This window comes from Poeciliopsis prolifica, unplaced genomic scaffold, assembly GCF_027474105.1.
Source record: "Poeciliopsis prolifica strain line A6 unplaced genomic scaffold, Auburn_PproV2 SCAFFOLD049, whole genome shotgun sequence".
NCBI classification, from domain to species: domain Eukaryota; kingdom Metazoa; phylum Chordata; class Actinopteri; order Cyprinodontiformes; family Poeciliidae; genus Poeciliopsis; species Poeciliopsis prolifica.
In genome coordinates, this window is record NW_026562424.1 from 1,471,030 (window position 1) to 1,483,417 (window position 12,388).

Consider the following 12,388-nt stretch of genomic DNA (forward strand, 5'->3'; position numbering starts at 1 on the left):
ATTTTTTGCCAAAAACAGAAATTACTTTGAAAAGTCAAAACTTTGCAAGAAAAACAAAAAACATGAAAAGTTTCAAAGGTAAATTGTTTTCTGGCAAATTTTCAACTCTTGAATCTCCGTTTCTGGGCTGAATCTTCTGGTTTCTTGGATTCGTTTGTTGGATTTGTGTCGAGTTTTCAGTCTCAGCCTCGTTTGTTGGCGTTTGGAGAAACCAGTTGGACAAGATGTCAGAGCAGCAGACAGATTTCCTGCTGCTGGTTCCCTTGAACGGATCGACCCAACGCTTCCGGCTCTGTCTGTCGGTTGAGAGCGGAGCGGTTCTGAGCGGAGCGGTTCTGAGCGGAGCGGTTCTGGTCGGGCCCGGAGCCTCTGGATCCGGATCGTTCTGTGTGAAAGTCGTCTGACTGAAGCCGATGGAGTTCGCCTGCGGGTTTGTTTACGTGCCGCCGTCGCTCAGCCGGAGGGAAGTCCAACGATCCGGCGGCAACGCGGCCAAACGCTCAGGTAGCTCAGCACTCACAGCTCCACAACCTGTGACCTTTAACCTCACCTGAATGTGTAGAGAAAAAGGCCTGCAGGGTTTTACTGGGAGGGAAACTGAACTTTGTTTCTGGATTTTCCTTGAGCTTCTTGAAACCGATGAGTAACAAACAGGAGCTGAGTCACACTTAAACAGGTCAAAGGTCATCCAAAGCATCTAGAGTTTATAACACTTTATTAGGGCCATTTTATAGTTAGTATATGTCAAAAACTGACATTTTGCACTCAGTTGTTCGTCAGCAGGGAAAAATCACATTTTAGATGAATTTGGTGATTTTTCTAGAAAAACCTTTGAGATTTTCCGACCTCAAAACATTTGCAAATCTCCAAGCAAATAATGACAAATTTTGATTTTAATTTCAGAAAATTTCTACAACAAACATGAAAACTCCTGAAATGTTGAAAACTTCGAGCTCAGGAGATTTAAAAACTCTGAAAATGGAAATTTCCAAAAGTCTAAATCTTTTGACTTTACCAGCTGAGAAAATGTCCCTGATTGTTTGACAGAAATTCATTCCCATTTTCTTCCATCTGCAACGGGCCTGATGTGTGTTACTGTTGCTCGGTTTCTGTGTGGGGTTGTGTGAAGTAGTTAAATGCAGTCAGTATGTTCCAGAGTGGCGGTGTGTTTGATCATCTGGTGATTTCAGTGTTTATAGTCTGGCAGGCTGTAAATCAGTGGATTTGATGAGTTTTTTATGTAGTTATTCTGAGCTCTTGATTTAATTGACGGCCTTTCCTAACATGGAAAATGTTGCTATCAGTGAAATAATCTGCCGGTGCAGCAAGTACTTTTTTAAATCAATATTAAGAAATTATTGACATAAAAATAATTTACTTCTTGCTGAATAGTTACTTTTACGTTGGATTTCTCTTATTTCAAGTGTACTACAATATTTGCAGTAGAAACTAGTAAAAATACTTGGTAATATTTTGCGTTTTTGCAGATGTGGCTCGTGCGTCAGATGCAGATGTTTCGGTTCCGGCTCGTCTTTTTAGAACATGGACGTTTGTTCTCCTTTTAGTTTTTGCTGTTTAAAGCCAATGGGATGATCATATTTTAAATGTCTTTTTTCCAGCCCTCCTTCCTCCGGTGAAAGGCCTTCGTCCTCGAGCTCCTCCTCCTCCTCCTCCTGCCCACCTTAAGGTCAAAGGTTACAAAACCTCTGGACAGCAGGAGAGAAACCAGGAAGTCGGATCCTCCAAACCCGTTTCTGTCTTATTGAACCGTCCAGAACCGGAGGCGGATTCTTGTCCCGCAGGATCTGCAGCGACGCCTTCCAGAAGGACCGGTACGGCGTTATCGGATCCACTGCAAACCTGGAAACTGTGTCGCTTTTAGTCTTTTGTTTATATTTTAATGATTTTATGATTTTGAGCCGCTGAGCGCTTCAGCATGCGTTACCATGGCGACAGACTCACAGATGCTGAAAATCCCGATTTGAACCTGAAGTTCACATCAACAAGATTCCAGCTCCAGATTTCCATCCATTTTGTTTCTCCTGTTTTTATGTTTGCATGTTAGAAACAATCATCTTCATCTTCCTCTTCCTCTAGTCCAGCAAAGACATAAATTAGTCAGGATAATGAAAAAGCATAACCAACAGCAAACTGTAAATGTTTCAGCACTTCTGAATGTTACCTCATTGAGGGGAAGCTAGTCATGCTAAATGTCTTCTCCGTTAGCAGAAAGCTAACAGCTTGCGGGTTGGTGAATGAGTGAACGTGTTTCCATCACAGCTGGGCTGAACTGGGTTGAATGGAAACTCAACGGCTGTGAAGATGCAACAGATTCAATCTAAAGTTTTGTGCTGAATTTTTCCTCCGCTGTTTTTCCCTCTCAGCTCTTCTGCCGCCATTTATGAAGCCGACAGTGAATCCTGAACCTGAACCGCCTCAAACCTCCAACAGCAATCAGTCGCTTTGGTACTCAAAACAGGAATCTGGTCCAAACATGGAGACGACAGAGAATCTTTACGCCTACATTTTACCAGAAGGCCGAGGCGCAGAGGCCTGGCTTCCTGATGGAGGAATCGCGTCTGGATCTGGTAGGAAATACTTTAAAATCTGCATTTTTGCACCTTTAACGTAAAAACCTTCAAACTGATCCTCCTGGGTTTGAAACATTAGCCCCACCGCTGCCTCCAAGACCTCGGTTTATGCCTCCAACCCCGGAGTACATGATGGTTTTATCCTCGCCTCCTCCATCCAGACCTCCATCCAGACCTCCATCCAGACCTCCATCCAGACCTGCCAGTAAAGGTTTGTCGTGCTTTTGGTTTCCAGTGTGATGGAGAACGAAGAGTCTTCAGGATTAACTTGACTTCTTCCAGCACCAGATGAGTTTCAATAAGAACTGTGTGGCGCAGACAGCATGTAGCTAAGAGTCAGAGCCACGACCAACAGATCAGGAATCTCGCCGGACAGGAATCTTGTCTCAGCACTGTGTCGCTTTTACTGATCTACAAAACCAAGCTTAAGGTCTAATAAAGTGTAACCTTCCTTACAGCATTATAATGTCCAGGCTGGACGTGCAAGACGATCCACGTCATGATGTTATGCTGCTGGTCAAATAAATTGCATGACAGCGTTCACAGAGATAGCTTTTGTGCTACTTGTAAGATAATCTGACAAATGTTCCCTGACTGTTCCCTAACCGTTCCCAATCCTTTCCCATCTTGTTCCCTAACTGTTGTCTAACCGTTCCCAACCCGTTCCCATCTTGTTCCCTAACCGTTCCCTAACCTTCTCTAATGTTTTTTCTGTCTTCTGGAACAGATCCGGGTCCTCTGCCTGGAAATCCCAACATCGTTCTCATCAGTTTGGGAAAGTTGCTGTCAGAGGAAAGAGGTCGGTCAGTGAATCATCGTCTTCATCTGGGCTGATTTCTGTCTCTGATGATGTTCCCTGTTGTTCCCCAGAGGTTCCCAGTCATGGGAAGTCCATGATGTGTTCAGAATGTGGGTCGGTTCTGGACAGTGAGGCCAAAAACCAGGTTTTCACATTTTAAATATTTAAACTGTAAATAACTTTTTGCAGATAAACTCCATAAACTGGTTGCTAAGGATGTGATTTAGATGCTTCTGAGAAAACTGACACATTTTCTTGTAAATTTGTTTATTAATAAAATCATTTAAATGCTGCCAAAATGCAAAAGCTAAATGACCTTGAAAATGCTGCACTGCAAAAACACAAATCTTGCCAAGTCTTTTTGGTTGTTTCAAATGCAAATATGTTGAAAAAGTTCAATAAAACTAATTTACAAGTAACTTTTCACCCAGATATAGCAGCTTGCTATAATAAATAATTTCTTAATGTATAGAAAAAGTTCAACTTCCACTGGCAGATTATCTGACTAGTAACGCGGGGAATTTGTTGTAAATAGAACCAGAACCTTCCATCTGTATCGTATGTTGACCTGAAACCAGCTGCTGTTTCTGCACGAAAACTTTCTAAGATATTTGCAGAGAATCGAGACAAAAGTACTTGGTAATATTTAGTATTTTTGCAGTGTGAATGGACCTTCCCGTTTTCCCTGCAGGTTAAAGTGTGCTACTTTTGTCAGCGTGAGGATTTAACTAGACCGTCCAGACTTCCTGTCGGTGTGCAGAAAGATGATTTGTTTGTGCTGAACCCTGAAGAGCAGCCGCAGTCCAGCAGCGACTCGCTGCTGCTGTTCTGCATCGACGCGTCCGGCTCCATGAGCATCACCTCCGAGGTGGGAAACCCGGAGCGACGCTTCGCTTTCTGCCGCTTTCAGAAATAAACAGCATCTCTGCTTTGTTGAAGGTGTCAGAACCGGGGCAGAACATGCGCAGAACCAGGCTTGAGGTGAGTTGTCTTCTTGTTTCCAACTAAAAAGCACCCAGAAAAGTTAAAAAGTGTGTTTTTATTCTGCATTTCTGGACTGACTGCAGTTTGTCCAAGACGCTGTGCTGCAGTGTGTCCAGAAGCTGAGCGACCAGCAGCCAGACGCCCGAGTTGGACTCATCACTTTCAACTTCCAGGTACTTTTATCTTAATAGTGTGGATGGATTTTATTATCCTCCCGGATCCATAAAATCACATATTATTATTGACTACATTTATTTTATGGGTTGTCGTTTGTAAATCTATAAAGTCAAAAATTGACAAAATAAATTGGATGTTACAAAGTTTTATGTTTAGCATGTTATTCAAACATTTTTAAATGCAACAGCTTCAAGCTAAATATTTAGTTTGGAAATATGTTTAGTTGTATGTTTACAACTACATATATATTAACTTGGAAAGCTAAATATTTAGCAACAAATTATTTATGTAATTAGTCAACTAAATATTTGGCTAATTAGTATTAGATCAATATTAATTAGATAAATATAAATATTAATTAGGAAGCTGAATATTTAACTAAGCAAGAATTTGCTTAGATATCAAGTTGAATAGTTACTATCTCACTTTTTAATTAGCCAGTTAAATATTTAACAGTTAGCAAGCTAAAAAATGAGTTTCAAGCTAAAACATTAGCATAGAGTTAGCTAACTATCTTTTTAGCTTGCTAAAGGCTAAATAACTCAGATTGTTGGCATTAATTTTGTTTGTTAACTGTCTCCATTCGGTCTTCTTCAGGTCACTGTGTACGAATGCAACAGTTTCCAGTTGTATCATTTCAGCGGCGCCGAGCTGAACGACCAGAGCTTCCTGATGGCGGCGGCGGCCGGGCTGGCCACGCCGCTGCCGCTGGCGCAGACTAAAGCTTCCCTGCAGAGACACATTGCAGGGTGAGCTGCAGCTCCAGGTCGATTGCATCAAGTCCATGTTTACGTATTTTGGTTTTTATTCTGTCTTTAGATTATCAGCAAATGGAGAAACGGCTCTGGGTCCGGCTGCCCTGGTGGCTGTTTCAATGGCCTCCAGGCTGCCAGGGTCAAAGGTGAGGCTGGTCACTTCCTGTTTACCTCACAACTGTTTCTGTTTCTATAAATACCAGAATAATTTCCAACTTTCTTCATATTTACCGTATTTTCCGGACTATAAGTCGCACAACCGGCCAAACTATGAGAAAAACTGCGACATAATCCAGAAAATACGGTAGACGTTAATAACTGCATGACTTGGTTTCTGATAGTTTAGGGTTGAATTTTGGTTTAAATGTGTCGGGTTTCCAGGTCCCATTCAGTTTCAGCTGCTCCAAACATGGACGTTGTGTCTTTGTCCATCTGGGAACCAATTTGTGTCCAAACTTTAATTTCCTAGTTGAACTTTTGAGATTTTTGCTTCATGTTCACTTCTGGTGATGCAATCTGTTTTGTGAAGTGCACCAGTAAAACTGCAGACAAAAACAAAATGATTTTTTTGGTCTCTAATTTTACTGACACAATAAACCAGTAAAAAAAAAAAAAAACTTTTTACACAAGAAAATAAAATCTAAAAGATAAAAATCTTTTTTTTTCTTCAATTAAAAATGCATAAAATTTTCTGCTTCACCTCCACAAGAATAAATTAAAAAAACAAATATTTTAAAGAAACAAAACATTAATATGACATCTGTCTCAATGTTCATAGTAATTTAACATTTTGGCCAGTTATTTTTTATTTTACTGGCATTTAAAATGTTTTTAGTTCATTTCCAGCAACAAAAATAAAAAGTCTAAAACTTTTGCTGTATTTAGCTAAACGTAATGAATGAGTTTATTTCTGAGTTGAAAATTTGGTTTTGTTTATGACATTACTTTCTATAAAATAAAAACATAAAAACATACAAAAAAGGCTAATGAAGAGAAATGATTTGTTTTTTCATAATAAACCTCGTCTCCATGTGATCTCATCTCAAACAAAACAAAACCATGAACAAAATCTATTTCCAACAGATGTTGTCAGATTTATGTCAGTGTTGTTTATTTTTCTCTCAGTATGAAATATTAATTTGTTATCCCTGCTGATCTTGAAGGTGATTATCTGTACAGATGGAAAAGCCAACGCAAAACTGGGGAATCTAGAAGAGGAGGACAACGACGCTCGCGCTCTGCTGTCGTCCACCATCTTCTACCAGAACCTGGGGGAGTTCGCCGCCAGCCGGGGGTCGGTGCACACTGCCTGGAAACTCACACAAATCAATATCCAATAATCTCTTCATAAAAATCAAGACAATCATTCACTGGAGGAACATGCAAACAGGCCAGGATTCAAACCCAGGACCAAACTAATCCTGCATGGCGACGCAGAGCTGAAGTTGAATTTTGAATGCACAGATTTAATTTGTTTTTCTTTTACAATTTCATAAACCAAAAGTCCAAAATGAATGTAATTGTAGTGACAGTATCATGTAAAATAGACATTTTGAGCTTTTCATCATGTTAGATTGGTAGATTCCAGTTTAAAACATGCTGAGACATTAAGCTGCAAGGTGAGAATCAACTTGGTTGAAGTTAGCCTTTAGCATTAGCATTAGCTTCCACTACATGTGACGTTGGTAGAGCGCTTTAGTTTATTGGAACTAAATATTATGATTAGTGTTTTAGGGCTAGCACAGCTAACGTTTTAGTTAGCAATGCAAAGGTAGCTTAGCATCTTAAAGTGGCAGTATCATTTCAAATCTTCTTTTTGAAAATCTATCAAATTCAATGCATTAAATTACAAAGTCATATTTCCTTAAGTCATATTTGGAATGTATAGCATTTTTATAACAACTTAAAGTAACATAGTTGCTTGATTGTGCTATAAAATGGCACTATTTGGCTGGAAAATTCATAATACTGTCCCTTTAAACTAAATTTACCCAATTTTATTTAAGTTTCAGTGAACATTTTCCAATAACTGGCACCTTTTTTCCAACAATATTTTTATTGTTTTAAATTTTTTCCTTTTTAGAAATACAACTGCCTTAAACAAATACAAACAAGACTAACAAACAGCCTCTTGGTTACATAATAACTGGCACTTTAATAATTTTGTCTCCTTTCAATTCATTGATGGAAATTTTTACAATTCTAGACATAGTTCCCTGATTTTTTTTAATTTAGTTATTATTTGGAAATGGGATTTTGAATCATAACTTTAGTAGGCTTAACTACGACTGTCCCACAGCATCATAGATCCTCCCCTCTACTTGTGGACTGCAATGTTTTGTTTCACTTCATTCCAAATCTGCCTGTTATTTGTCTGAAGGCTCAATTTTACAAGTAGCTTTAAGTAAAGTCCAGTCATTTACGTTCGATATGGTAGGAAAAACACATTTTGTTTGGTGTTTGGTACTAGTAACACCTCCAGTAGCGTAGTCCATGTCCGCTGACGGATTTTCATTGCTCCCTCAGGGTGACCGTGTCCGTGCTCTCCATAGAAGGAACAGACTGCCGACTGGATGAACTGGGAAGACTGGCGGATCGAACTGGAGGGAAGGTGAGAAACTGTGTGGCACTGGGTCGGTTCTGATCTCACTGGAACATAAGAGCAGCTAGCTAGCCTTAGCACTTTAGCTAATTTTATCTTACACATCGCTGCTTCCATACTAGATGAAGTATGTTGTTGGACGAAAACATGCTAGTAGTAATAAACTACTAGCATGTTGCTAATGATAGCATTTTAGGTATAATTAGCATTTTAGCTTGTCTTTATGTGCAAGCTAAACATATTGAGCGGAATAAGCCAGTGATACTCTGCATGCTGTTGATAGCATTTTAGCTAGTTTTAGCACACATTACTGATGCTCAACATGCTGCTGTCTGATAGCATTTTAGCTAACTATGGACGAGCTAATTCACAAATTCAGACAAACTACCTTTTCATTTGAACTATTCAGGTTTTCCTGTTGAAAGCTGAGCTGCAGAGCCTGACTCCTGACTCATTGTGTCCATTGGTCTCGTCTCCAGGTTGTAATAGCGAGTCCCAACCAGCTGCACTCAGAGTTTGAAGAGATCGTTGAAAACAGGACCGTAGCTACACACTGTGCCGTTACGCTCCTGCTGCCCAAATCTCTGTAAGAGCTGTAATAACCACTGAGCACAACATGATTCATGGATCCTTGTCATCTGAAAAGATTTCAAAACCTTCAAATTGCAGTAATAATAAAGCCCACGGCACTGACTCATGTTCTGTTTGCTGCAGGCGGCTGAAAGGAGAGAGGGAGGTGGGACACAAAGGGACCAGAGAGGTGGGGAATGTGAACATGGACACTGAGGTCACCATGCAGTTTGGAGCTCATGAACACACAGAAGGTGAGAAAAAAAGCTTTCATTCACTTTCAGCTGCAGCTGGAAGCAGAGGCATGAGAGGACTTCAAGATGTGGAACATTTCTGTTGTTGCCAGAAAAATAACACTTTAATTCTCACGTTGAAACCCGTGGCAACAGCGCTGAGAGGCGACAGACGAGGTTCGTTCATGTAAAAGAAACAACAGCTTCCAAACGAGAGGCAAGAAAATAGAGCCTGTAATTAATGCCACTTGGATGGAGAGGAGGTGTGTTTCAGTCTGTCTCTGAGTCTACTGCCTGAGGTCAAAGGTCAGGCAAAAACTGCAGAGAATCAGTCAAATGTCAGATATGATGAAGCAGTTCATGGTTTAAAGGTTAGTTTAATTTCACTGGTTACTGAGTTACCTGACTGACAACATGAAGGTACGGAGGGCTAAAGAGGACTTAAATAATAAATACATCATGAATTAAATGTAGGAATTAAATGTTAAGTAAAATGTTTTGAATAATTACTTTAGAAAACAATTTAGTAATTATCTAATTACACTGTTAAAATAATAATTAGTTAAATGTTTATTTCATTATTTTATGCATTCTGTTCCTGCAGCATCACAACCAAATAATTTTATCTGTGGGGGGCTAGCAGAGTGAGGTGGGCGGAGCTAGCAGAGTGTAATGGGCGGAGCTAGCAGAGTGAGGTGGGCGGAGCTAGCAGAGTGTAATGGGCGGAGCTAGCAGAGTGAGGTGGGCGGAGCTAGCAGAGTGTAATGGGCGGAGCTAGCAGAGTGAGGTGGGCGGAGCTAGCAGAGTGTGATGGGCGGAGCTAGCAGAGTGTGATGGGCGGAGCTAGCAGAGTGTAATGGGCGGAGCTAGCAGAGTGAGGTGGGTGGAGCTAGCAGAGTGTAATGGGCGGAGCTAGCAGACTGTAATGGGCGGAGCTAGGAAACTGGTGGGCGGAGCTAGCAAAGTGTGATGGGCGGAGCTAGCAGAGGGTGATGGGCGGAGCTAGCAGAGTGTGATGGGCGGAGCTAGCAGAGTGTGATGGGCGGAGCTAGCAGAGTGTAATGGGCGGAGCTAGCAGAGTGTGATGGGCGGAGCTAGCAAAGTGTGATGGGCGGAGCTAGCAAAGTGTGATGGGCAGAGCTAGCAGGGTGATGTGGGCGGAGCTAGCAGAGTGTGATGGGCGGAGCTAGCAAAGTGTGATGGGCGGAGCTAGCAAAGTGTGATGGGCGGAGCTAGTAGAGTGAGGTGGGCGGAGCTAGCAGAGTGTGATGGGCGGAGCTAGGAAACTGGTGGGCGGGGCCATACTCACACAGAGGAGGGGCCAACAGATTGGCTGAAGCTGATCTGTTGAGCTCCTCTGGTTCGTTCTTTAGAAATGCTAACCTGTCGGTGCTTGTGCTTGTGTTGCAGTGGCGTCGCCACCTGGTGGCAGCCGTGTCACCGTGCAGCTGCAGGTCCGGTACCGGAGGAACGGCCGGGCTCTGCTCCGGGTGTTCACTGTAGAGAGAGAGGTCACTGATGACAGGTGAGGAGTCTGGCAACGCGCTAAGAAAATGTTTTTTAAAAAGACTTTATTCTCAAAATATTATAACTTTATTCTCATAGTGCAACGACTTTGACATATTATGTCCCATTTAGTCTCATATAACTGCAACTTTCCCCTCGTGTTTCTGTGTTGAACGTTTGCTCTCAGCATGGCCTCATGCTGTCGTTATTGTGCATTCATTCTGAAAACTGCAGTTTGCTGCATGTGGAGCTGCGGCCTGTTGCTAGGAAACGGGCGCTTCCTGCTCGGCTCTGAGCGATTCTCCATTCATGCTAACGTTGAGCTGCAGCGTGAATGAAAGGTCAACGCTCCACCAGAAACAAAGAGGCTGGAGTGAAAATGCAAACGCATCACAGCAGTGGTTCTGTTCCACACTGAGCACATGAAAACGCTCTGATCCTCCTCTTCCTCCTGCTCCTCTTCCTCCTGCTCTTCCTCCTGCTCCTCTTCCTCCTGCTCCTCTTGCTCCTCTTCCTCCTGCTCCTCTTCCTCTTCCTCCTGCTCCTCTTCCTCCTGCTCCTCTTCCTCCTGCTCCTCTTCCTCAGCTCGGTGGCCCTGTCCTCCCTCTGCCTCGCCATCGTTCAGCTCAACTCGCTGCAGGCCAGCGCCGCTCTGGCCGTCAGAGGCCGCTTCCTGGACGCCAGGAAGGAAGGAGCAGAGCAGCAGCGGCTCATCCAGCGAGCCATGTGAGTCGCAGCGACGCGCTGTGATGGCGCCCGGCACCCACTTTACAGAGCTGGGACTGAAGTAACGTTTCTGGATTCTGAGTGAAAAACAAACATGTTTTAACCAATAATTCACCAAACTGAGACCCACACCTACGGATCCTGTTAAAGTTTTATTTTGAAAGAGACTGATTTGGAAACATTTTCTTTTGCCTGATTTATTTTTGTTACTTAAACAATTTATTGTCATTTTGGTCCTTAAAATACCAAAATTTCTACTGAACTTTATACTTTGGTCCGTCTGATTATGTAATTTTTAAATATGAAATGATTGATAATTTATCAGTTGCTAGATATTCACCATCGGGTATTTATTCTTTTTAGATTAGAATAGACCTGATTGATTCCCAAAGGAAAATGGCTTATTAATTGAAAAATATAAGCATAAGTGATAAAATTATAGAATATATATATAATTCACTATTGAATTTAAATGATTTAATATAACTACATAAATTACAAAATAAATTGAATAAAATAAAATAATGAAAGAATGTAGCTTTGACTTGAGTAGGTTTTTGTTGCAGTGGTTCTGTTCAATGTTCCAGAGAGCAGAACCAGAGAGCAGAGGACCAGCAGATGTACCAGGACTGGGTCAGAACCATGGAGCCCATAAACCACAACATTCACACTCTAACCAGGGTCAGTTTCTCTGTGGTAAAAATCACAAACAGAAAACATTTTTAATCTTTCTCTGTATTTTTCAGAGGAGCGCTCTTCTGTCCTACTCTGAGGTAACCAGCTTGTAGTTTCTTCAGATTTCGCTGAATGCCGGATCTGTTTCTGTCTGACCTGAATTTTCCTCCTGCAGCCTCTGACAGACGCTGGTGCAGCTCTGCTCATCACCATGAAACACAGCAACAGGAAGTCCATGTAGCCGCCGCCAAACGTCACACAAAGGCTCCGAGTTGCTTTCTATAATTATATGTATAATTATAACATTATACACAGGAAATCTTAAATTAAAATGTGCTTTTAATTCGTTTTGTATATTAAAATATAAGACTATTCATTTCTGAGGTGTTTTGGAAACTTTAAATGTTTTTGCAACTGAAAATTATTCAATTCAATTCTTAAATTAACTAATATAATTAATATCATCCAAGTTTCTTCAAAGAGTCATAAATGGTGATTTTTGTGGGAAGAAGAATCTCCAGTAGCAGTCAGTTTTACAACAAATCTGAAAAGGCCTCTGACTGAAAACGCCTTGAATTTGGGCCTCTGTCCCTTTAAGAAGCTCCAGCTCCTTCTGAAGCTCCGCCTCCAGGAAGTCATCCCAACACGGCTCCTCTATTAACCCTTTAATGTTTTTACCTGTGTTGCTCTGAGCAGCAGCTAGGAGATGTTTGCTAATTGTTGCTGGCTAGTCGGAAGGAGCTGAGTGGAGGAGGCGGGGCTAGGTCCAC

The 12,388-nt window shown here is 41.6% G+C and overlaps 1 protein-coding gene across 1 annotated transcript; it reads left to right on the forward strand.

The window, feature by feature from the left end:
• The first annotated feature begins 218 nt into the window (after window positions 1–218).
• On the forward strand, window positions 219–11,994 carry LOC129377630 (circularly permutated Ras protein 1-like). Its single transcript, XM_055057716.1, has 20 exons — window positions 219–504; window positions 1,620–1,832; window positions 2,385–2,588; window positions 2,671–2,802; window positions 3,319–3,390; window positions 3,462–3,535; window positions 4,082–4,258; window positions 4,330–4,371; window positions 4,458–4,547; window positions 5,149–5,300; window positions 5,371–5,452; window positions 6,470–6,600; window positions 7,833–7,917; window positions 8,388–8,494; window positions 8,623–8,732; window positions 10,122–10,236; window positions 10,803–10,943; window positions 11,531–11,624; window positions 11,690–11,716; window positions 11,794–11,994. Exons 1-20 carry the CDS (start codon window positions 414–416, stop codon window positions 11,857–11,859), a joined length of 2,205 nt encoding a protein of 734 aa, XP_054913691.1. The 5' UTR covers window positions 219–413; the 3' UTR covers window positions 11,860–11,994.
• The last annotated feature ends 394 nt before the right edge of the window (window positions 11,995–12,388 follow it).

Bases quoted from the DNA above. Each gene is read 5' to 3' on its own strand.
- LOC129377630 (XM_055057716.1), top strand. From the start codon at position 414: ATGGAGTTCGCCTGCGGGTTTGTTTACGTGCCGCCGTCGCTCAGCCGG. The intron at 4,372-4,457 runs GTGAGTTGTCTT...GACTGACTGCAG, and splicing joins TGCGCAGAACCAGGCTTGAG to TTTGTCCAAGACGCTGTGCT. The intron at 6,601-7,832 runs GTCGGTGCACAC...TTGCTCCCTCAG, and splicing joins GAGTTCGCCGCCAGCCGGGG to GGTGACCGTGTCCGTGCTCT.